Here is a 26,720-nt window from a genome sequence, read left to right on the forward strand (position 1 = left end):
CTGAGGGTGGTCGGCACTGGAAGAGGCACCCAGAGGGGTGATAGTCCCAGCAGATAAACCTCAGCTTGACAAGGCCTTGAGCAACCTGATTGAACTTTAATGTTATCTCAGCTTTGAGTAGGAGGTTGGACTCTGATCTCTAGAGGTCTCTTCCAACCTAAAATTGTTCTGTGGTTATATATATTTTTTTCCCCCCCCTGTGTTAGGAAATTTATGTAACATCCTAGATGCTTTAATAGAAAACAGTTGTTCTTGATAGATACTTCTCTGAATGAAAAGAAATATGTGAAACAGAATCTTCTTACTGTTGCAGATAAAGTAGTTGACACAACTTGTGTAAATTTACTATTCGGTTTTGGTAATTTTAGCTGTTTAGCCTGATTGGTTGGCATTTTACCATGTAGTCTGAACATAAGCATTGACAAACTTTTAACTAAATTTTAGGCTTGTAAATGATTGGAAGCTAAATTTTGTTCATGTTGTTCTTCTATGTGTTTTAATAAAAGCACCAGTTTCCTTGTTCCTGGAAGAGAATTGCCGAAACAGGTTTCAAGAACTTTGAACCGATGTTTTATGTCTAGTGCTTTTTCCCAAGTGTTGGCTTCCTTATGTGTAGTTGTTAGCCTTGATAGCAGTTGAAGTATTTTAAAGCTTTGTTTCATGGAGCTGTCAGAAGAGCCTGCAATCCCTGCATGACTGCCAGCCTGAATCATCCTTTATGATAAATACAGGTTTAGCTGTTCTGCTAGATACGTTCTCATATCACAAAGGGATCTCTATCTAGTAGAGTTCCTAATGTCCTTATATATGACATTAAAAGAAGTCTGACTAAGCAGTTGCTAACATCAGGGTGAAGCAGTCTTCATCATAGTTGTAAAGATCTAACGGGAGATACTTGCCAGTGTTTGGTTTCCTCTGACTTAGATGAAGTCAGACTTGCAACATGGTTTTAAAGCTGATACTCTTTCTTGATAGTGCACTTAGCTAACCAAAACAAATCACATTGATATATGGAAAATAGCACGGGAAGTGATATTAATGATGAGGATAACAACATACAAATGGAACAAAACCCAAGAACTGAATCCTTTATTAGTGGTGTGTTGTGATTATTAATAGAGTATCCTAAGTGACACTTGGCTTTCCAAACAATCAATTTATATCTGTGTTTTTGAGTATGTTGCTGGCAGCAAACTTCTGGGAAAACAAGATTTTTCAAAATTCTCGTGATTCCTAAATGCCTGTAAGTCTGGTAGACATCCTTGCCAGAGAACATATGTTGTGAAGGCATTAACTGACAGTACTATACCATGTAATGGTCCATTATCCTTCTAGGGCAAGGACTGTGTATGTAAGCTGTTTATAACGTGTGTTAATTTTTCAGAGGAAACTTTGTTCAAAGTGTTGTATAGTTAGTTGTTTCAGATGCTGTGGTTGTGAGCTATCAGCTATGTTAGCAGTTGATGTATGGAAGTTGTTCACACTGTGTTCTGGTTGCAGTGTACTGCAGTGTATTGCTTCTGTCTCGGGAGGTACCTGCACACAGTACAGGTACCTTGGGGGAAAAAGCAGAGAGTGAAGTAATGGCAATAACTTTTTTTTTGGACTGAGTCTTGCTGCCTAAAACTACTGAGAAATATCATCCTCTTCCTCTCATGTCCTTAATTTCCTCTTTTGTTTCATTGTTCAGACTTTTTACTTCTTATTTCCTATTTGTATTTAGAGAAGACACACTGCAGTGATGTCTTTAAAACAGCAATGTGTGCTTGTACATGCATTACTGCAATGATCTTTTGCGTCAGGGGCTGTAATATGTCATTGTGCACATTGGTAATAATACCTCTTACTTCAAGTATATGCTTGATAGCTACAGAATAAAGAATACAGACATTACTGGAAAATATGCTCCAGTAATTTACCTTCAGAGCTCTGTGGGAAGCTCTGAAATGGGTGACAGCTGGTGAAAGATAATGGATTATCTTTCTGCAAGAGAGAAGCATGGGCAAGACCTACTTCTTACTTCAATCTCCTTGCCCTTGTCTCTCCCTCCCCCCTCATGTTCCATATAACATTTAAGAACCTAGCCTTTCCATTTTCTGAGTGACTTAGGTGGAGACTGTTACTTATCACTTTTGTGATTTTATAAAAATATATATTGGCAAGGAAATAAATATAGCTGTGCATAACAATTTGTGGAAGAGGAAATCAACACTGTCTACTTGTAATCTTTTAACACTTGTCCAGAAATAGATTGTTCAAGAGTCATAGTACTTGAACTAAGATTTGCAGTAATGGAATAAAAAATAAGCAGGTACTTGAATTAGAAAGGACTGGGAAAAGCATCACTTGAGGTCCTAAATATTGATCAATATACTGTGAACAGTGCTCAGGCCAGAAGATGTCTTTACCTGGTACTTCCAGAAGCGATAGCCTGTACTTTAAGGAAAACTGTTAAGTTGAGCTAATGTACTAAAATGGTTGTTAAATAAGATTTTGAAGGAGAGAGATGGATCTGATGATACTCAAAGAAAAAGGTCTTTCTTCTATGATAACTGACTGGACTTTTGGGGGTTTTGATATGTTAAATTATGTTCATATACGAAAGATGAGACTCCAAACTGACTTCTTGGTTCTTTGAAAATGCAGTTCTTAGAGAATGGTTCTTCAGAAAAGGACAACTTCTTAAATTTTAGTTTAATATAATACAGTTGTAAACACTTCTGGCTTCTTTCTTTCCTTTAAAATACAGTTGAACAGTGACTCAGGGTGAACTTTTGCCAGTAACTGCACAAACTACTCTGCTACTGTAGAATTTCTTAAAATAATAAGATATATTTTTGTTCCTATGTAAGAGTAACAGTCTGAGCACCATAATAGAAATTGTGACAAAGTCACACTTGCTGCTTATGCAGATAATATGGTGAAATAGTTCAATACATAACTGTTCCTGATACTTCTTTTTAAAGGTTTTGTGGACTTAGATTTTTACTTTTTTAAAATGATGCTGCTATGAATTTGTTTTAAAACTCAGTTTATACAGGAAACAAGTTAAACTTCAAGAAGTTGTGACAGAAGAGAAATTTCGTGGCTGTTAGGGCATAAACATTAGGACGGTTGCCAGAATAGTTCAAGGCTTAAACTCCTTTACATAAGATTTGCACAACAAAAATGCAAGCTTTATAACCACAGCTGCCGTTCCCCTCGATGCTGCATGGTATCCCTGTCTTGGAGACCATTGTCGCAGACTTGTGTGTGTACCTGCCCATAAGAACCAGATCGAAGCTTGCATGTTACTTCAAAGGCTGTGAAACTACTAAACAAGTGGTCCTTAGCACTTGTTTCATGTAGATTAAAAAAAACAGTGACGTAAGTGGCATAAATGTCAAGAACTGTAGGAGATGAAAAAGGAAAAAAATTAAAGTTTACATTTCTTCCAGACTTTTCCATTAGAAAATTTCAAAGTAGTTTATGGAACAAAAGGATTACATAGCCTCAGCTCCACAATACTAGGATCAAAAATGAAACTAGTGTGTCTGAACTACAGTATCAAGGATGAAAAGTTTGAGTCTTTAGAAGATTGTGGTTTGGGACTGAATGGTTTTTTAAAATGAGTCAATGCAAGTGGAAAAATATTACTTAAGAGCTAAAACAATCACTGAATGGGCAAAGAAGCTAAGGTTTACTTAGATGATACCAGAGATAAATTAGTAAAGGAAAATATTAAATTCTATGTGGAAAAAGAGAAGGGAATGGGGGGGTATAGCTAAAATGATGTATAAGGAAGTAGAAGGGCAACGATTTGGCTTTTCTCTGTGTAAATAGTTGACTCAGTGTCTGTATTAGCGTGCAGTTATGTTGCAACAGATTAAAGTATTTTGAAGATTGGCAGAAATTCCTTGTTCTGCTGCTTGTGCTCTCATCTTCTCCTTGTGGCCTCCTTAGAGGCCATGTACTGTGTCAGAAGATTTCTGGAATGAAGTTAATGCATCTTCACTGGTTCCTACTCTGGAATGGGAAAGTTGTAAAAGCATATCTGCACTGGAAGGCTTTTCCAGCTGCATCTGTACTGGCATGCAGGTGCTCACCCTGGTGTTACACTGGAGCATCCAGATGGCTGGTTGTTATTTTCAAGTATGAGTAAAGGAAAAGGTTGGGAGCCAACAGAATGGAGCCTGAGGTATAGATGAAGATTTGAGATTGCCAGCCTACTACAAGCTTGTTCTGAATGTCCTGGTACTTGATTTTCTGTTTTGAAATCAACACAGCTGTCATGATGGGCTGTAAACGAGGAAAGAAAATGAATCCTCTGCTTAAACGTATGGAAATAAATCTTAGGGTGAAAGGATTATGGTTGTAGTGCTTATTAAATGAAGATGGCGTGTGTATAATCTTACTCTTAAATTAAAGAGGAGTGTACAAAACTGAAAAATTGTGTTTAAAAAAAACAAGCTTAAAAGCAGAACATTCTATCTGATACTGCATCTGATATAAAAACTTGTTGGGATGTTCCTCATTTGATATGCAACCCTTGAAAATGTGAGATGTAAAGGTGCAACGTGGTATTTGCAACTGTGAGTGTAATGATTTAAATACTTTTCATATTTTATTGGCACTAATTTTAGTATTGGCTAAGGATGATGAACAGATTTTTGTTTCCTGCTGGCTTTAAGCATACGCAAGAAAGAAGCAGAAGCTGGAAGCCAGGGAGCTTGGGCTGCTGCAGATCACGCTGGGGCGTGCAGTAATGGGAGGTATGTTCTGGTTTGGAATGGTAGTATGGAAGATAGAAGCTTCCAGGAGCCTGCAAGTGGTTTGGGAATGCCTAGAAGCATGTCTGTTGAACAGTGTGTCATGTGGGCTGGCAGTCTACTGGGAGCTTGTTGTCTAAAATCATGAGCTAGAAACTGGATTTAAGAATTTCCGAAAGATATCATGGCAAAGATGTTAGGAAAAGGTGAGCTAAAAATACTAAACAAAACCAAAAGCAGAAGTGTGTTCTTTGATACACAAAATACTGAGATAAAACAAAATAACTTATTCAGTGTGTATTATACATAAATCAGCAAAAAGCTGGATAAGAAAGGGTGGCAAAAATGCAGAAAGAGGGAAGAGAAGAAGGAAGAGCTCCATCCCGACTGTACTAGAGCAAGCTGAATTTATAATGCTTGGAGACGTGGAAATGTCTCTAGGAAAAGGCATGGTGTTCTGTTTTTAGATTCGTGTTCTGTATGCTTTGCATATACATGAGATGTTATCTTTAGTCATGCTCTAAATCAGTTGGATTTTTAAAAATTCACTCTTAACTGTTCCAGGATTTGACTTCCCTAAGGATGACTATTTGATTTAAAGGACAGTTGAAAAATTTGAACATACATAAACTGTGATGTGCCTAATATTTCAAGTTCTCGTTAATCCAAAATGTTTCTTTCAGGGTTATTTAATGTGTATTAAAAAAATACCCTGCTTCCAAACAAGGTTTAGATGGATTTTTATTCTTATTTAATAGCAAGTGTTATGGTCTTGGCCAGTTTGAAACTTCAGAATAATTAGTTGGTGCCATTTAGCAAATGATAACTTAAATAGGCAATATTCCAAAACAGATTTCTTCAGGCTTCTTGGTTTATTTCTTAATAATGACAATTTGTGCCTTTGTTTTGAGCTGTGAGCACTTCTTAAAAATCTGTGCTGCTAATGATCCACGTACCACACAGTTTGACTCCATTTCTAGAATTCTATACCTAAGGTCAGGTTTAGGATCTCCTCATAGGTTTCCCCTGCAAAATCTAGACTTTGCTTTTCCAATTTAGATTTTAACTGTAGTGTATGGAAAGCCTGGGGATAGATACAGCCAAATTTTGAAATGTGCTGAGTCAGTGTCAGACAAAAAATAGTTGCATAGTGAAATTAGAAGCACGTTGTTTTATCTGGGGAGAGTTTTCAGTTGTGCCTTGGAAGGGTGAGAGGTGTATTTTTCTTCCCTTTCTACTCTATTTACATCCTTCCTGAGCAACTAAGTGTCAGGAAGCATCCTGGCCTCTGGACATGCACTCGCCTTCTGAATACCCAAAACCCAGGGATTTTTCTGTTAGATGGCTGACTGTGCTCCTAACGCCCTGCTTGCCCTGTGTTGTGTTGGTAGTGACTTCCAGCACTTTTGAGTCAGTGAAAACAGTGCTGCTCTGACTGGTCTTCCTCTCCATTGCTCCCAGCCAGGGGCATTGGAAGGAGCAGAGCAAGGCAGAATGTCTTTGGCTTTGGAGTTCCTGGTCTTGAGAGGGAGCTGAATAAGTGAAGTGAATATAAATATTATTTATAATAATAAAAAAAACCCTCTGAGCCTTCCACTATAATTTGTAGCAAATCTTGGCATGGGACTTGTTGGTATTCTCTGCAGATATAAAGACAATCCTCCTCTTCCCTGCTTCTGCTCAAGTTATGAGCTACTCCAAATATTCTAGTGCCTGGTCACATGTCTTTATGGCCTTTTCCTATGGCAAAAATCTGATTTTCACTGACCTTTTAATTGGATCTGGAGCTCCAGGGAAGTTCTGAAACAGGGTGAGTAATGTCTGAGAAAATGTCCTCCTGCCTGCTGCCATTTAGAAGGAAGTGCAGTGAAGAGAAAGATGTGCCACACCTATGCTTAAAGTAGCTGTTGCTATCTGAACTCTTGAAATTGAAAAACAGTTCAGGGTATTTATACGCAGAGTGTTGCAGCCTTGAGCCTTTATAAGAAAATAAAAAAAATCAGGTGCAGTTCTGTAGCTCTTAGCTGATCTAAGGCCCTTTCCCCTTAGTCTTATATTTCCTTGTTTATGGTGTTGATGTGGCTGAGAACTGAAGTATCAGGAAAAAGGTAATTCTCATTTGACTCTGCTCCCTTACCCAGCCTTCCCTGCAGGTGCCTGGGTGTTAGCACCAAGGCAGGTCACCTCTGCAGCCGCTAGGCTGCTGTGAAGGCTGTGAGCATCCCACGTCACCTTGGTCTGTGCTACCTAAGATGATGGCCTCTGCAACAGTGCTGCGCTCCTTTAGCCTTCTTGCTGGCGCTGATGTAGCAGCCTCTCCCAACCCTTCAGTGATGATGATTCAATTGTTGAACTACAGGATGATAGTTACATTATGTGTCTTGGTAGGCTGGGTTTCTGCTGGTTTAGTGAGAAGAATCAGGTCAGTGAGGTGAGACCAGCTGATGCAAGGAAGAGAGCAGATCTGTGAAACTGCCCCTCTGGTCACAGCAGTCCAGTTGTGTCACTGAACTGCATCTTTACATCACTCTAAATTTATAAGCAGAGAAAAAGGATACCTCATAAGGTGGATTTCTCTACTGTCACTGTAAGTGCATTTGTACATGGTGCTTTGTCAAGAAGAGCTTACTAATAGAAGCCTCTAACCTTTAAAATAAAGGAGGTGGCATGTGGTAAATATAGCACTAATGTAAAGTATGAATCGTTCTGTTATATAATGCATGTATTAAGTTTTTAGTAACTTGAGAGAACATCTTGCATATATCTGGAGAAAACAATAGATGTGCATTTACTGTAATCAATTGATAAAACAGTCATGCTGCTTGTCTTGCGAAGTTTTACTTTTAAGGTCATATAAAGCACGCTGTCAGAAAACTAGAAATTTCCTTATACGTTGATGATGTAAGTGGCTTCATTAATGTAAGTGTATGTTAAGTTTATATCAGCACAGTGTGGTCAACAGACTGGAATTGTTTTATTTCTTAGTAGGGTGTGCAAGAGGTACTGGGTCTGAAATTATTTCATTCATATGTTATTGAAATTTGGGTGAGCTCAAATTTGAGATTTTCTTAATCTCTAGTTTGAAAATATCTGAAAAGTGACAGTATCAAATGGTTTTTCTAAGAAGTCATAATTCTCAAACTGTTCTACAAAAAAATTAACTCTGCTTTTTAGATTATTCATCATGCAGTAAAATAAGTGGATTTTAGCAATATTTATAACTGGTATGGAATGAAAGAAATTGAATCATTGAAATTTTACTGTTTGGAACTAGTGATTCATGTAGAAGCCAGAAACAATTTTTCTATTAAGAACGTGTTTCAATATGTGATCACCATTTGCTGTGGCTTAAATGGCCTCCCCAACACCTGCAAAATCTGGCCCTGGACTAGGAGTACAGAAAAATTCAGGTACAAAGAAAGCTGTATTAAAAAGAGACTGTATTCTGTGGTGTTTGTTGCCATCCATTTCTCACAATGATTTGACATGTATCTTGGAAGATCCTGTCCTAATGTGCTGTAGGTTGGCTAGGAACAGACTCTCATGTAGCACTTGAGTGCTCACTGCGGTCCAAGGCGCGTCCGTACCAATTTTAAAAAAGACCATTTTGCCCCTCTCCAGCCTTGTCCTGCTGCCTGCCTTGGGATGGGGCTGCAGTGTCGCAGCTGTGGGTTGCATTGGGTGAATGGTTCGGTGGGAGGGGATGGGATGGACAAGTTAGCTTTCACCTGGAAATGTTCTGATTTGACATAGCACGTGAACATTAATGATAGAGTGGAGTGTGGTGGGAAGGAACAAGGGGGAACTATTTCAGCAGCAGAATGGATTTCCTGGATTAAAGTGGTCATGTAGCTCCCCATTCAGTTGTCTCAAATGTCTGGGGTATCAGACAGTCCCAGGTAAAATTTGTAATTCGAAGAGCCTGTATATGACTTGTTGGCATGGTGTATTGCCTTCCTGCTGACACTTCCAAAGTGTCAAACACTTACAGCTTTCCTTACCAAACAAAAGAATGTCTTAAAATCCAATTAATTATATATTAGGCAAAAACAAACCTGTAACTCAACTTTTAATGCAAGTTTTACTTTAAATATTTAATCTCTTTGGACAACTGTTCCCTAGAACATCCTAAAACAAATGTCAATCACTGTGCTAATGAAGAATGATTATTTGAAAGCACTAAACGATACTAAAAACATCCTTTTGTTCTTACAGTCCTTATATAATACAAATGTATTTAATGTGTCTGTGAAAGATCACAATTTGTATTCTGCCAGTGCCAGGTCTTTCCCCCAGAACAATGCAGCTTTCAAAATAACGTGGAAAAGGGCTCAAATACAGTGTACTCTCTGCTGTCAAGACATTGACTAAAAAGCACAGTGATAAAAGTTTGAAGCAAAGCCTGTTCTGAAGGTTGTAATTATAATAATAAAAACTGATCACCGGTATATCAGTTTTGCATATACGTGGGGCATGGTTTAGTGGTGGCCTTGGCAGTGTTAGGTTGATGGTTGGACTCGATCTTAAATGTCTTTCCCAACCTAAATGATTGTATGAGAAATTGGGCAGTGAGCTTCCTCCTCTGTTAGATCTCAGATACAAGCTTTCTCTCCCTTGTGCTTGCATCCATTGTAGCATTAGCATGTGCCATTACCTTTAGGTCTGATTGGTTTTTATTTTACCTAACCATTATTTTTCCATAGGTAAGCTACTCTCTTATATGAGTACAGCAAATAGTTATTTGGTGTTTGTTCCTGGTTGTGTAAGCCAGCACTTACTTCCTCTTGCATGCTAGGACTCTGTTGCCGTCTAGTTCTTAGACAAGCATGGTGGCTTTCACAGGAGTTAAATTGGCAAGATATTTTGAGGCTTGGACTACTCAGAATCATCTGCGTGTTCCTCAGTATTTGTACAAATATCGAGTATTTGGTGTCCTTTCATTGTAAGCATGAAAAGCATCGAATGGGCTAGTTGGGCAGATAGCCAAGTATTAAATGCTGGTGGTAACATTCATCAATGAGCTTGCAAACGGTAGCATATTGCTGCAGACTGAGTCCGATGTGGTATTTGCTTCTAGGGCTTCCCACACAAAAAGGCTAACAGTGAACACAGGTGGTGGTTCAAGGTAAATGCCTTGCTCTTCTGCTGGCAAATTTAGTGATGCTAATTGGATCAGCACCAGAACTACTACTCAGTATTTTCCTTCAAAATATTTCCTGATGCCATTAGCCTTTAGCATGGCAATAATTTTTTCGTGTAGTTATCACAAACTAGTATACAAATTTGAAATGCCAGCATCAGTGCTTCCGTAACTAATAAAACTGTTGCTCATGGATCAAAATGCAGAAGCTATGAGCACTCAGTCTTGGTTTATGCCTAAAAGTAGTAATGGTTTTATCCTTTTAAACCTTTGAGGATTTTGCATGTAATTATCTAATCCAAATCTTGTCCAGACTCATGGTTCTCTTAAGTGCCAGCAAGTGGCCACATGTGTCAGAAGGCTTTCAAAAAATGAAGCAAAATTCAGAATCATGACTGCAAATGACTATCTTTCTGTGCTACTTCTTGGAGTATTTTTAAAAAAAAAACATTTCTATACCAGATTAAGTATCACAATACAATATTTAATTTAATAATAGTTACCACTTTTTCTCTTGAAAAATGCTGGCAGTCAGCCTCAAGAAGATTCAGACTTTCTTGGTGTTGTATTATGTATATGATTGTTTCTACTGGCATTTCAGTTCAGATAAATACTGCTAGAAGAGAACATGTTAATATTAGGAAGTACTGACTAGCCAGGCACTATAGAGTGCTGGATGGCCTTGCTCGGGAGACACAGGGGATTCTGACAGCATGTGAAGCAGTGTCCTGTACCAGGAGAGTGTTCTGCGAGGGCTGTTAATGCTTTGCAAGAGGTAGCCAGGTTGTGCTTCACAGGTTTTTAACCCAGTGGAGCTTGTCATTGTAATGATAACCAAAGTCTTGCACCACTGAATTAGTCTAATGGATGTTGATGAATGATGAAGAATCAGATCATTGAGCAAGAGGCAGACAGAGTAAGTGAAGCGCGCATATGTATGTTATAAATACAGGTGGGAGAGCATGGCAGAAGTCAAAGGCCTGGCAGAAAATGCGTCAGAGAATACAGAATGTGTCACCTTTTGCTTGTAAACAGCAAAACTTTGGTGAAGTTTGGCTTCCTGTAGCATTGGGATCTATCTCCTCTACTGGGCCCAGTGGAATAACACGCTGCTCTTCCTGCCCTGCTACCTTCCCTTTTCTGCTGTATGCGTCCTTTCTTCCATCTTCCGTGTCAGTATCGCTCTGCCGTCCCGTCTCTCCGTGACTAGGGCCAGCGAGGTGTGTCCGCTTTGCACCTTAGTGTGTGCCGGTTGCCCAGCTGAGCAGCTCGTTGCTGTATTCCTGCTGCAGCCTTTCCCTTGGTGGAGGTGATGCTGTGGGTGTCTTCGCTGTTCACTGCCAGGTTTTTTATAAAACTTGTAGCAGCTTGGTTTCTTTGGACAACTTGATGAAATTTGGTGAAGAGGATATTAAGGGTCTTTACTGGGATCAGAAGGTACTGGGTGGGAGGAATGGACTTGGGACTGCCAAACGGTGTGATCACACATACCTTATTTATTTCCTTAGGAAACCAGACTGAAAAAAAACACCCCAAAAAACCCAACCAACAAAAAAAAACATTCACAGGGTGGACAGTAAGAGGAAACAGGCCAGTACAGGAAAAGGGAGGCAAGGCCTATAATTGGAAAAATTAAGACTGGAGTCAACAAAGGATGGAAGAATTAACAAAAATTTACATTTCTAAAACACAGGGAAAATTTCACAATCCAGTAGCAAGAGGATTGTACTTCTTTAAAACTCAAGTGTGGGTTGTTACAGGTATTTATCACCCTAGTAAGCAGGTTGGGGCTACCTGGGTGTGGGTATCTCCCAAGACATGTATACAAGCACCAACTTGTTAAACCTGCCAGCCTACTGTTTTAGTAGCAATATCAGAGGAATGCCGTTTCTTTGAAAAGGGTGCACAAAGGGCAAACAAGTTACTTGATTTCTAGAATGTCGGTTAAGAGGGATGGTTGAGGGAAATGGTAAAACTTGCTGTTCTTTCATGTTCTTATTCCAAAGAAAACATCTTAAATAAAATATTGGATCTGCCTGGTGGGAGTATGGCTCCACAGACAATTATCTGCGTCATTTTGTTGTTTCCCTGACATTAATATTTTGCAATTCACATAGTTTCCTACCACAACGTTTTGTAAAGGGGATGAGTAGATAAAGGGAGCGTGGTGGCAGATGAGTTTCTGTATGACCAGACAGCTTGGACATACCTTCTGGGTAGATCTACTTCAGTGTTATGATTGTGTTATATAATGACTTAAACCCCAAATCACTTTGAAGATCAGTTCTGAACTGTGAAACTGTCCAGTGCAGGACTGTCCAGTATAATGAATAGGTTGTCCAGAGGGGCCACAGAAGTCTCCATCCTTGGAAGTTTTTGAGACCTGACCAGGCAAAACCTTGACTAACCTGGTCTGAAATCAATATTAACTGTGATTTGAGCAGAAGATTGGACTAGAGAGCTCCTGAGGTCCCTTTCGACCTGAATTCTAAGTCTGTGTGTTATTTTCTTGCAGTTGTCACATTTATTTAAAACTTGAAGCTGCCAATGATACAAAACATCAGATGTTCTTGAACATTTGGCAGCTTCAACTCAGTGATTTTTTTTTTTTTTTTTTTTTTTTTTTTTTTTTTTTTTTTTTTTTTTTTTTTTTTTTTGTGACTTAATTTCTGGAAACTTGCACTGCCTAAAAAAATATGCAGGAGTCCTCAAATTAGAGTCACTGGGTAACTCCACCACTGAAGCAGTAGTTACGATAAACCCAGCCAGTCATCTTCTGTCTGCTGTAATGTAAAGGTGCTGGCTTTTGTGATTCCAGATAGTAAATTATTGACATAATCTGAATGGTTCAGAATCTGAACAGAAAGTAAAAATCCAAAATATACCTTAACATTTCTCATTTTTAACCACATTCTAGCTTGGTAAAAGTTCTCCTACTATTTTTTTTGAGGGTGATGTTGAATACTTCCCTGACTTGCTTTCAGAAATGAGGGAGAATTTGACATATGCTTCCGATCTTGACAGAGGCCACTTTGCACCCATTTGTGGGATAGCAACGCAGAGTGCCCACTTTGCCATGTCAAATTGTCTCTGCTGACATTTCCTGCAACTCTTACTCATTCTGAAACAGTCTTCAAATATCTTTTATCAGGTGACATAATACAAATTGACTGCAGTGTAGATGCACCAGCTCACAAACCTGTCAGAAACCTAGTTACCTATGACTATGCTTCAAATTATGTTTTCAAATTATTCAGATTGATGTTTTCTTTTTGTGCAAATGAAAAATCCTAATCCTGTCTATCACGGGAAGAAGATAATATGATTGGAATAGAATTTGTTTGTGGGTGGAGAATTATGTCTTTCATACATACCCTAGTTTGCTATGAAGTAGTAAATGCTGGCATTTCACTTCCTGTTATGAATATTGATCAAAACATTGACTGTTACTGTTTTGTATTATATTTTGAGAGCATACATTTTTGGGCTCCTTAAAATTAGTTGGTTTATACTTTTCTTGTATGACCTTATGGAGAACACCCTTCTTTCAAACAAGTGTAAGTACAATAATGCAAAATCTGCTTGAGAGAAAACAGTGATGCATACAAATACATTGCACATAGAACACCTATTCCAAATTCTGATTACAGCCTCACAGTCATGAATAAACAAACTCTTGCAATTACTCTCAGCTAATGTTACCCTGACAACAGTATATATAACAAAATTCAGTAATCACTGCCAACAAACCCCCCAGCACAGCTAATGCATCTGTTTGCCAGGATGAAATGCTTTCATTAAGTATTAAATCAACTCCAGATCATAAGTCCTGCTTTTAATATTAGGATCAAAACTAATCAGTAAAGTGTAATTATTTATTCCAGTATGTGGAGAGAAGTTTGCTTTGAGTTCCCTCTTTATAAAATAGTGGTATGTGAAAGGAGAAGCTGGAGTTTTTTATATTTTTATATATATCTATATACACATATTTACATGGAGTTATATAGTGGTGGGTATATCACTTGGCATCATTCTGGCAAGTACAGCAAACAGCTCTCTGATAGGGTGCAAGTTTCTGCTCACTCAGTGTTGTCAGTCCTGTGCATGCTACTGATCTGGGTATTAGAGGGCTGAGGAACGGCAGCCTCCTGGGAGGGGGCAGGAAAGCAAAGTGGAAATATTTTTTGATTTAACTTGCTTAGAGATAAAAATTTTGCAGTCCAGTACTTAAAAGCATTCAGTCATATCCCAGTGTAAATGGAGTTCTACTCTGAAATGACGATAAGGCAACTATTGGTTTGAATGAATTACTGGTGTGCTGTCTCCTGTGACCTCTTATCTGCTGCATAACCTCTGTTGTCGTCTGTGATGATGAGATTCTGTGGATATTAGGTTTTATTTTCAAATTTAATTTACTTTTAAGGAATCATAGATGCCTTGACAAAGACTTAATTTTTTCTGTTTTGGAGGAAGTCCTATCCAATTTAAAATTTTTCTGTACATTCAAATATTCATGTTTGGTGCTTAGCTTTCCAAGAGAGACCGCTGAGGTTGCCGTGTTTCTGAACACCAACACCTGCTAAATACTAAAAGCCAACATAGTTAAGTGCATAAATAGCAACTTCCTTCTAGGAGGGAATACTTTTTCTCATTTACATACATTAAAGTAATTAATTTTATTATGTAGGACTTCGTTGACCAACTGAGATGGAAAAAGCAGGACCAACCTAGGACTCTTGAGGTTTTTGAATTGAAATGGTGGTCTTGCAAATCCTTCCTCCTTCAAGGATACAATTCCTAGAAAGATAGTATTAATACCCTGCTCTGCAGACACCGTTTCTTCTGTTTACTCAGTTCTGCTTGAAACATAATATTTGTTATCTTTTCAAATATAAAACGAAATTAATTCACTTGCCTCAGTACAACTTAATACATTCCTAAACTGAATCCCAGTTTTAGCAAGGTGAAATTTGATACATTTCAAAGCAAGAAAAACTGTAGACAAAAAAATAAAATATTTTGTCACCGGTTGACAAAACAAGAAAAAATGTTTTCTAAGTGTACAAGACAGCTCAAACTCGCATAGGTTTCTGACTTCCTACTCTGAAAATTGATGGTGATCAATTTACAGCAGCAGGGATTTTTATAAATACTTAAACCAATTATTTTGGTATTCTGTTTACTGACTAGAATTATTGCTAAAATTGGTTATTCCTTTTAAAAAAAATAATTGTTGTGTTGCTGTCTCCCAGAAGTAAAATTAACAGAATTTCATTTCCCCTCCCCTTGAATTTTAATAACAGAAGCTGAAGTTCTGCAAAATTAGTCTAATGATCCGCATTCTGTAATAGCAAACCGTAGCTTGATAACGGAACTTTCACATTTATTTGTTGTCTGTAGTTGCATTTCCTCAATCTGTCCTGACTTGATGGGAAGGGAAGGATGCAAAAGAACCTTGCGAAATAATTGGTATATGTCACAGCTGTCAGCAGTGGTATTTACTTGTCTAGATGTCTGATTGGACTGGTGTAGGTCTCTAACTGGTTTGAGTCAGTGTTGCTGGGTAGGTCTGTTAAAAAAATTTGGAGTTTGGGGATGACGGTCTCAATGGGCTTGTGATGGGGGAGACTGCGGTAGGCATTTCTGCCCTGCCTAAATGGGGAATCTAGCAAAAAATCTAGTAGAGTCTCATTCTTAAATTTCATGCTTCGGGACAGAAAATAAACATCCAGTGAAAGGGGTATTAATGTGTGGAGGAAACCTTTTCAGTAACACCTTTCCTAAGTACAAAGAAGCAGCATGGCTATTCTTTAGTACAGCTGTTTTTTCATTTTACTGTTTATATGAATTTTTGCTGGGAGGTTTTCAGTCTTTCTTGGTTAGACTTCATACTGAAGTCTGTAATCTTCAGAATTCCATATCTTCTGTGTGTTTGTAAAGTTTGGTTTGTTTGTGTCAGCATCTGAAATAGATGGTCAAGGCGGTGACCCCTCTTGTAGGGATTCTGTTTGGCTTATAACTCATTAGCTTAATTGTAATGTAAGGTGAGGTAAAACAGGAGTGTGGGCTGAATTACAAGGAGTAGTTCTGTGATGTTTTATTCAGTTGCGAATGGGGAAAATACATGTGTTTAAAAACTTCAATCTAATGTTTGTGATGAGGTGAAGAAGAACAATCTTTTGAGCTTAGAAGGGTAAGCTTCTGACTTTGTAGACAGGTGCTTGCTTTTGTGCAGTTTAGCTTGTACCAGTTACTGATTTGGTCTTCATAATCAAACTAGTGAATTGTAACAAATGTTGTATCTAAACATTAATTGTCATCCTGTGATATGCTAGAAATAAATAAAATACTGAAATGGGTACTGGAGAGGAGAAGATTGATGGTATCTGCAGGTACAGTGGAATTTATCAACCAGATATTTTGAGAAATGTCTTGAATCCAGTGGAACCACCAGAACAAGGTGTAGGTTAGTTAATTGCTGGATATCTTTTAGGCTGCAGCCCTTCCACGCTTGGTCTAATTGAGATCTGGTGAATGTTGCTTAACAGAAAAGATAGTTCAAAGTACAAATCTGAAATTAGCCACAGATCTTGTGGAAAATGGCTTCATTGCTATTGAGTGGGTTGTTAAAGCTTTAGCTGGTACTAGCTGAAATAATGAAAAGTAAAGAAGAGAATTATTCTAGTGGCTCAAGGATAGGACAGATTTTATCTGGGGTTTACGAGTTATGAATTGGCTCTCTCCCTTTCACATGGTCTGTCACTCGTTCACAAAACCCTGAAGAAAGGGGTGGAAAAATCCTTCTGAAAGACTATGCTTTTTACTCACTGGCAACAAGGCATAACCAGTCATAGGACTGAACTTGTTTAAAAACTCTAAGTGTTAGTTAAATAGGGTAATTAATATTTTTTTCCTTCTATGGTTCTAATAGTAGTTGAAAAAATACTGCACTGGGTATGCAATATGAGTACTTTTGACCTCTGGTTTATGTATTGTTTTGGCTTACAGTATTTCTTTTCATAATTTATTTTTTTTTTTTCCCTCTTAAACAGCAAGACCATTTACAAAATTGGTAAAGGAAATGCAACTCCACCGAGATGACTTTGAAATTATAAAAGTGATTGGAAGAGGTGCATTTGGTGAGGTAAGAGATTTTTATTCTCAGTTGCAGGAATGTAACTTGCATCCTTTCTGCATCCGATTTCTTGCTACAGTTGACCTGTACTTGTCCTAAAGACAAAAGATTCACACAGATGTGTTGAAATACTTCCAAATGTGGCACGTAGCTCGGTACCATTGAAAGGTCGCTTTGGAGCAGGGTACTTAGTGTCCAGTCCTGCCATTTCTGTGACTAGCACATTTTGACTTCAGTGTAGCAAAACAAGTGTCTCTTCAATGTGTATGATCAGGGTGGTCCCACCTAGCAGCTGCACAGCTGAATTAGGGATCTCTTCTCCCACTTGCCATATGTACTCTTCTGTGCTGCTGTAATTTAACACAGAATTGGGCTGCTTCTATGGTAGGAAAGTGGAGGCTGCCTCACCCATCTGCCTCTGTAGCAATCTGGTAATGCAGAAAGATGCATTTGGCTGCCTCAAAGGCTGTTCCCTGTCATCTTTGAAGATCAAAGGCTGCTGGATCTGTTTTTTGGACAGCAAGTTGAATCATGCTGGGATGATAGGAACGCCTTGTGTTTTGAGGACTCGCCAGTCCCAGGACCCTGAACTGAAGCTTTACTTCTTAATATGCTTGATGAAAGTCTCATCAGAAGTCTGATACGACTTGCCACTGGCAAAAGCATTCATGAGCACTTCCACTCCAGTAGGCACAGGATACATGAGACTTCTGGAGAATGTCACAGGCAAACCTTTCAGCATTTAAGTATGTGTAACTAAAGCCATGGCTATCAGCAACAGAGAATTTCTAGAATTAAAAAAAGCCTTAGATTTCTTTCAGGAAGCTTCTTTTAAGTAGTGCTACACTAAAGCCAAATGTAGTGACAACCATTAGCAGCTCACTTCAGCCCATTAGCACTTGGTTACAACTGCTGCTGCCAGTGGCTAAGGCTAGGCTTCCTTATCTTCATCTCGGTTGTCTCCACAGGGAGCAGGACTGTGCGCCATGCAGGACTTTTCTTCAGACCATGGTGTGCCCTGGACACATCCAGCTCTTTTGCATAGGGTTTGATTGTGTGACAGAGATATCACAGGCAGTCCAGAAACTAAGCCAGAAAAATGCTGTGACTATACTTGACCTAGGTTCAGAAAGCAGTGAGGTTACTATGTGCATATGCATGTGGTAGCGGGTGAAGTAATAGCTTTATATCCATATAATTTTAAGCTACTTCAGAGACTGCTTTTGAGGAAAGTGGACACCTAGGATGGAAATTAGTGTTTCAAGAACATCTCTTCATCTGTACCATCATCTAGTGATGTTATGAGGTATCATGTAGTTCACATGTGATTATCATGAGCACACTGCTGAAGGAACTGGAGCATTTTAAGTAAAATGACCAGATAAATAGTAACATCTTGACTTGTAAGAAAAAAGTTCACTTTCCAGTGGATGTTGCACTTAAAGAGTTGCAACATATGTTACAAAAAAGGAAGTGTTATCTTAGGGTAGTGGAAATAGTGCATCAAAATCAATTGGTTGTTTCATTTGAATGTTTGTTTTCAGCTGGTGTTTATTATTTGAATGTGGCTTTTGGAGAGAAAAGTTATTGCAAAGAGTTTGGCCGGAAAAAGCAGAAATGGGAAACACTTTGTTAAGTCTAAGAAAGGACTTAAAGCTGCAAATTAAGCCCAGAAGAGAGGTTTGAGGAGAGAGGTTTATGAGTGGATAAAAGGCATAGAAAATCAAGACAGTAGTAGGTATCTGTCTACCTCTCCATTAGGGTTTTGATTCAAAGCAGTAGCACAGTTTTGAAGAGACTGCCCCCACTTACTGCAGAATGATTTTGCTGTGCATAAGCTGCATTTCTTTTGGAGGAAAGTAAACCAGAACCTCTGTGCCAGGTGTGCACCAAATGTGCTTCTGGCCCTAAGGATTACATAAGAACCAGTCACTGGGTTTGACTCTCCTAACGGATTCAAAGCATGTTTGGTCCAGGAGACCAGGGTAGATATTGTCTGAAGCAAAATTCCTGAACTGCACACAGTATGGATGGGAAGGCTCAGCACAGGCTACTTTCATCTGTTCTTGTCTTGCTGTGCCAAATTACTTGCTATAGTGGCTGTGACCACTGATACCTAAAGAATTTTAGATTAGTGTTTTGGCAGTTTCTCTTCTGGTTGGATTAGAAATGGTTTCTGGATCTTCTCAGAACTAGACTTGTGAATGCTGTAGCTATCAAAAATGGGAACACTTTATAGCGACTTGTAGATGGAGTCAGTCTTGGGAATGCCTTCACACAGTATAACTTTAAGGAACGGCTGTTTTCCATAGCATTTGTTCTGTTCTTTTTCAAAAAGATGCTCTTCTCCCCTTACAGAATTGACCAACTGGAAATCTCAGTACAACAGCAGGAGAAGCATTTATGTGAACTTCAGGAGACTTCAGTTTATACTTGCTAGGAGGTTTAGAATGACCTTTCTTAGCTTTGGATCAAGAGTCTTAAGGTGTTTGAAAGATACACATTCTGGCTGGAAACTTGGATTAATAGTGTTTGGAGTGCCTGAATTAACAGTGTCTTTCATAGTCTTTCATTTGGAAAAGCATGGAACTTTAACTAAAGCAGTTTTTTACATCCCATCCAGCCCAGTGGAAGTGAACTTTCACAGAAGTGAAATGAGAAAGTATTTTAATTTCATCCTTCTGTTAGAGCTGTGATTGCTCGCAAAGTCAGTGGGGCTAGTTATCTGTCAGTTTCATGTTGTCTTGTCCATCTTTTTAATTACAGAAGTTTTAGTTTATAGTTGTAGCAGCTTGGAAGTTGTTGATCAGTTTAAATTATGCAGGAGTCATTGATTTGAAGTTCATTATACTTTAATCCCACTTGCCAGAGAAAATTTCATGCTTTTTGCTTATGAATGAATCCTTTGACCCTTGTGTATACTGCACTGCTGTAACTGCCAAATAATTATAGGCATTATAAAATTGTTATTATATAAAGGTTGACATTCCATAATAAGAAAATAAAATCTAATCTGTTGAGAGGGGCTTGTGGCATCTGACTTGTATGAAGCAATGCTTCAGAAAACGGAACGGGGGAGCTGTAAATAATTTTTCCATAGTATATTCATACATACATAGGAACTATGTTAGAAATTAGATGATGGAATTCTAGAGGTTATAAGATTATTCATTAGTTCTTGTTTTAAAAAAAAAACATCACCCAAACACAACTATCTGCTGGAAATAAATTTTAGAAATACCTATTAAATATTTGTTAGAATGCTTAAAGAAATTAATCAGAATTAAACTAAACATATTCCTATTAGAATTAAGTAGTTTAAATGCTGAACAGCTAAACAAGCCAGACTTCAAAAAGGATGAAAACTACATTCCATTCTTCTCAGTTCAGCTACTGTTTGGAGAATGCCAAGGGCTTTAGTCTTACCAAAGAAGTTTTGCACAAATCAGTAGCTTTGAAGAAAGAGAGCTTAAACAAAGTAAAGGCATGATATTAGTTATTAGTCAGGATTAGTGGTTCATTTTTGCCACACAACATATAAGCCAAGCAAACATGGTCTTTGACTGGAGAGAGGATTGAGACCACGTGAGCTTGTCCCTGTGAACACAAGTGCAAAATCAGTATCTAATTTAAGGCAGATTGATATAATCACCGGTACATATCTGTACTGGCATGTCAGTGCCTTTTTCTTTTTTTCTTCTTTTCAAACCAGCAGAGCTCAAGCTGGTTCTTTACACTTTTTCCAGCAATATGAGAACAAAACCCAGCTGGTAATCCAAAGCCACCTGAGTGAAAGTTTTTATAGCATGGGAGATCTGAGAAAGGAAGAAGAAAAAAATGTTTCTTAAAGCTCTTACTATGCTGGGACAGAAATAGCCTAGCTCAGAACCTAGAGGTTTCTTCTCTAGCTGCATGCTAAAACATGCAATTCTCTTTTTCTCATGAACTAAGCCAGCCACTTTGCATGCAGATAAACTGAATGTCTGAATATCTTTTACAGCAACCTTTAAGGCTCTGACTCCTGGAGTCACTGGCTTGAGAACATAATCTGATTTTTTCAGAAGTTTCATAGTTATGAAGAAAAGTATGAAATGTTCTTTGAGTACAGAACAGCGTATAATTTGAAATGCTAGCTGTAAGAAGGATAAACTACTCATGGCTCTTTCCCATCTCCTAGGGTATATTTACCTGGGTGTATACCCAGCTGGATGGAACATTTTTGTGAGTGCCCCAATGTTATTTTCAGTCTTTTTTGTGGATCATATCGTCAGATAGCTCATGCGCAGAAGGGCAGCCTCCATGAGGAATAAAACTAATAATTAAGAAGTCCCCTGAAATAATACCAGAAATAAAATGGTTTTCTGTAATCCTAATTCTGATTTCTATTAATAAAAGTAATGTAGAAGTCTGTCTTTGTAGACAAGAATGAGTATGGTTCTGTAGGGTGATATTTGTTGATAACTAGTGAAAATACACGTTTTAGGAGAAGATTTAAAGGATATGAGCACAGAATGGAAAACTCCTCCAGCTTTTAGACTTTTAAAAAACCCCACCAAAACAAAAAACTGAAACCTACCTATGGCTTGAAGTTTACATGTGCCTGACTACTCCTTCCATCTAGAAACACTGTGGACCATTACTTGAAATGAAATAATGTCCTGAGAACCAGTGCTTGGTGGGATTGTGCTTATCTGAGAAACTTAGGCCAGTTTAAGGAGTTCTTTCTGTGTGCTTGGTGTTCGCATGCCACAGGAACTGGGAGTACTACAGTGCTACAGCACGGTGGGAGGGATAGGAGGGGGGGTCGCATGTATGGGGACTGGCTCTAAATCCATGCACTTGCTCCTTTGCAAGCATCACCTGACCTCTTAGCAATGTACTTGTAGGCCTTCAAGGTTACTTTTCCTTGTATACAGGACCATTTAGGCACACTGCTGTAGATAACTCATTTCAGTGAAGAGCAGTTGTTGAAGGAAGAACCGTATCAAGATGTACCTTGTTTGAGAACTTGGATTGTATAACGTGGCTGACACCTCCTGGAAATTTGGCAGCATGAGACTGGAACAATTGCTTTCCTTCCCTTGTTTGTTAGTAAGGATTTCTTGAATGAGCAACGCTTACTGCGGTTCCAGCGGAAGGGTGGAACTGCTAGGTCTTGCTTAGCACAAAAATAACTAAAACTCTTAATGTGCCCCACCTAAGTATTACTGCTCTGGAAGGATTAGAAATACCTTTGCATGTAAATGATGTTCTGTACAGACTTGATCTGTGTAGCGTTTAGTAATAGCACATGTCACCTCAACTCAGGATGCTTAGTCAGAGTCATAGCTGGAATCAACAGATGTAAAAATGTGTTTCCAGAAGAAAATAAATAATGAACGAGAGAACAAGGCTGATCCCCTGTGTACCACAGGTTTCTGATAAATTACGTGGTTCGTAATGAGAGAGATACTGGCTAAGGGTGCAGTGAGACTCAAAAGTGAATATGCAAAACCTAAGCTTTCTGCGGACAGTCGTGCTTGGCAGTGAGATGCAGAGCTGTTTGTGCCTTTTCCACCTTGTAATCACAGCTGTAGGGTATCGAGTTTAATGTTTTTATGTACAGATAGAAATTAACCCGGGGCACAGTGAGCCTGCAGACTGCAATTAAGGCTATTTCACCTATTCAGAAGGTTTGGGGATTGGTATTGGGTACCCAGCAGGGGCCGTACCTTCCTACATTGTAGATTTAACAGAATTCATAAGTACTGCACACAACATATGACACTTCTCATCCAGCTATTCAAAGAGTCAAAGCATTCAGAATACAATGCAGAAGAAATATTTAATTAGCACTGCTTTTTTATAGTACGCTCTTCACACACACAAAAAAATCAAAGCAAGCTATTTTCTGCTGTGGAAATGAACGAAGAAAGAAGCTGCTTTGTTTGGAAAATGCCTCAAAAGAGCTGGTTGCTATCTGGGTCCTCCCCAGCTCTGTGTCTGTTTGTGTGGCAGCAGCAAGTTTCTATGGTGACAGGCAGGTTGCAAGGAGCTGGAGAGACACAGCTCATTGTAGTGCTGCTGCTGGACCAGCCAGTTGTCTCTGCAGCCCGCCCCCCCCCCCCCCGCAATTGCTAAGGAAGAGCTTAGGTGTTATTCGAGGCCTTATTCTTCTTTTGCAAAACCTTTCTGGCTGGAACTTGTGATTTCTTATATATACAACATGAAGATCTGCACCGTGTGTTCAATAAAAATAATAATAAAAAAGATTTTACTTTGGAAATGTGCACTGTGGCACGTGAACCCTACCAAAAGGCACTCTGGTTGCTCATTTTAAATGTAAAATAGACGTAAAAAATCTGATACAGCAGTCCAGACCAGTTTTTCCTCAAAGATGCAGTATTAAAACTGTTAACTAATGAGCTACATATCAAAGACTTTTCATATCCAAGAGTATCAGGAGGATAAAGCAGTTCCTGCAGTGTGTTTTCAGTAGCTGGTGTCCAAGGTATCAATAGCATGAGACAGAAATAGTACAGCAGAAGTGGCATATACAAGCTTTAACTGAGGGAAATGACTGTAATATTCAATTATGAATCTGGTAATAAGACATTACGGATAAATTGTTTACATCTAAAATGACATTTTGTCTCTTCTCCTGGTTGAAAGGCTTGTCTAAAATCTCAGCTCAAATGTCTAAAGCCATTCCAAGTTCCTGCCAAAGGTTAATTCATGGTAATTTTACACGGGTTTATCCATGTAATTTTGTTGTCTCTTAGCCTAAGCAGATCTTTTATCTGCTGTTATACTTATTACTAATGTCCGTCCTTCCAATTTTATTTGTAGGTAGCAATCATATCCACCTTTTTTTTTTTTTTTTTTTTTTGAACAAGTAAAGCTTTTTCAATTCCCAGGTAATACGAGAGGCTCTTTAGTTCCTTGATGATCTCAATATCCTCCTTCACGCCTGCTCCAGATAAAGTTTATTTCTCTGAGGTGTGGCTCTGTGTGAAGTTACCAGTGAGTGTATTTCTACAAGGCAGTAATGTTTACCGATCGTAGGGGTGTGTATCTGCCTATGAATTCCAGAGTTGTGTTTGTCTTTTTCTTAACTACCTGCTCTTAGGAGCTGATTGCATGAGAATTATCACCTCTATGTCTGTGTTCCTCTTCTTTTCAGCTGAGAACGTTTTTGTGTTTGAGTTTCACCTTATTCTTGCAAGTCCAGTCCTTGAGGATGTTTTACCTGGAAGTTTAATGTGCCATGAACATGAATAGTGCCCTAGTTAGTTTTGGTTTTTTCTTTGATTTGAAAGTAATGTCAGCATGGTTTCCAAGAAGTCTTTTAGTTAACTATCTAATTGTTTTCTGGAAATAGTCTTGCATTTAAATGATTTCTGCACTTTCTTATATCATATTTACTGTTTGCATGAAAGAAAACTTGTCACTTGATGCTGCTTACTAATGCTGATCGCATCATGCAAAGGGCAGAGTATGGTGGTGCGAAATTCTGTCATGTTTGTAGAGGCTGATTTGGCTCAGATTCCCACCCTGTAGGTTTTATCGGGGTGTGAGGGAAGGTGGAACTTGTCCTAGGATGGCTTTGCGCAGTGCAGACGTGAATATCAGTATCAAGTGGGTCTTGAAGATCAAAATGCAGCAAAATACTTCTATAAAATGATTCAAGAAGCAATATACTAGTTCTCACCAAAGTCTAAAAATACCATTTTAGCTATGCTGGTTCCTTTTTTCTTTGTTTTTTTTGTTTTGTTTTGTTGCAGTACAAGTGAAACAGAGCTTTGAGGCAAAAATTATGGCAAGAAAATGGATGGCAGAAGTAATACAAATCTGATAGGGTGTTGTGACATGTAGTTCCCACAGCTGGCTCTCACTCATGCTTTAGCCTCAGTCCTCATACATTTTTTTGATGTAAGTGTCTAAAGTTGGTTGAAGTGTAGGCACTAGGATTCATGAGGCCTTCTGAGGTCCTTGAGGAAACATACTTGATCTTTATTGCAGTGTCCTTGTTGCTGTGGATCTTGGGCATGACGAGTCACAGTGGCGGTAATCAAATGAGCTGGCAACAGCTTAGTCTGATACAGGCTTGCGTGGAAAGGGGGGTTGCAGTGTCGGGGGAACCCCTGTGTCTGGAATTTTTCCTTATCAGTGTTTTAAGACTTAGTAAAGCAGAATCACCTAAATTTCTCTACCAAGCCACTCTGTGATTGTTATTTTGGAACCCCCGATTCTCAGTTGCAACCAAGCATAACGAGATGCAAGCTGGTTAAGTTGTAATTGTCTTAATTTGACACAGGTATCAAAAGTAGTTGTTCTGGGTCAAAGGTGTGTGGATTAGTTAGCCTACATCCCATCCCTTTAGCCAGTTAGAGAGATGTAGGAAAAGAATCCAAGGACAGAACAGAGCTGAACCCAGCTAGCTTCTAGCAGCTGAGCGTTCAGGGGCTCCACAACAACACCTGGAACTCAGTGGTCAGTAGGCACTGAGACTTCGGCTGTGTGTGCTACTTGGGTATTAAGCATATGATTAAATACTTTCTGTATATTTAGGTGTCCACAGCAGCCTGTGGCTAACTGTTGCCTAGCAGTAATGCTTCCTTAATCTCTCCACCTTTTTATTTGATGCTTTTCAATATCTGTGTTATGAGAAACAGCAAATAGTTGTTCTCTGTTCATCTTCTCTGCAACATTTGTGGTTTTGTGTGCCTGTCATAGCTGTTATCTCTTCCTGGCCTGGAAGAGATTAGGTTATTGAATTTTCTTCTTCAGAAGCTATTTTATACCTCTGCTTGTGCCTTTTTTTTTTTCTTTCATTATCCTTAACATACTTCTTTTTTTTCTTTTTCTTTTTTTTTTTTTTTTAAACTTCTATTACAGTGTAAGTTTTAATAGCCTTGGAAAGGAAGAGTGAGCATCAAAATTAAGTCCTGGTCTTTTACAGTCTGTGCATAACACGAGCACTGGTTTGGCCAGTAGACTTTTAAACTCTGAAGATGGAAGCAATGATTTTGTTCTTAAAGTAGACATTTGTAGCAGTGTAAAAATTTTTGGAATACCTCTTAACACCAAGTATTTTTCATTATGTTAGTGGATGTGGTAGATTGGTATGTAGTGTAGGAGCCGTCTTATTTAAAACCTGACATCTTGCATGGTTAGCACAATTGCAATACGAGAGGTTTGTTTGATCTTGCAAAGTGGTCAATGTGGTAATTGTAATTGAATTTGAGGTATGCCAGAGAAAGAGGAATACTTACAAAAGTAAGAAAAAACAACTACACCACAGCATCTCAGAAGCAGCCAAAGCATTACGTGACGAATGTAAACTTAGAAATACTGCTACCTGGTGAAGAAAGTAAAAGAAAGCTAACTTGAGGAAACACTGAGGTGTTCTACGGAACAAAGAGTGTGGGATTTTTTTTCAATATTGCAACAGTAATCTTGCTTTTAATGTTACTGAGTTTATCATGGCATAATTTATTTTGTGCTTCCCTGTTTCAGTTTAGAGAGAAATGAGGTTTGGGGTTTGCATTTCTATTTGTTTTTCTTCTAAAAAATCCAGATGATTAGAGTTGGTTGAGGAGTCGGGTCTAGTCAGGCCAAAATTCTGTTCTGTAAGGCACCTTCTGCACCTTTCGGTTTTCCTTTCAGAGATAAAATTATTGGGGAGCTACCTATTTTGCTTTATGATTGCATGAAT

The 26,720-nt window shown here is 38.6% G+C and overlaps 1 protein-coding gene across 12 annotated transcripts in view; it reads left to right on the forward strand.

The window, feature by feature from the left end:
• Positions 1–26,720, forward strand: part of CDC42BPB (CDC42 binding protein kinase beta) — a 98,465-nt gene that overhangs the window by 11,484 nt on the left and 60,261 nt on the right. For all 12 annotated transcript variants that reach the window (XM_040602391.1, XM_040602390.1, XM_040602393.1 and 9 more), the window contains exon 2: positions 16,941–17,032. In XM_040602391.1, the coding sequence (XP_040458325.1) occupies positions 16,941–17,032 (92 nt within the window). The remainder of the gene's footprint in view (positions 1–16,940; positions 17,033–26,720) is intronic.

This window comes from Falco naumanni, chromosome 7 (genome assembly GCF_017639655.2).
Source record: "Falco naumanni isolate bFalNau1 chromosome 7, bFalNau1.pat, whole genome shotgun sequence".
Taxonomy (NCBI): Eukaryota; Metazoa; Chordata; class Aves; order Falconiformes; family Falconidae; genus Falco; species Falco naumanni.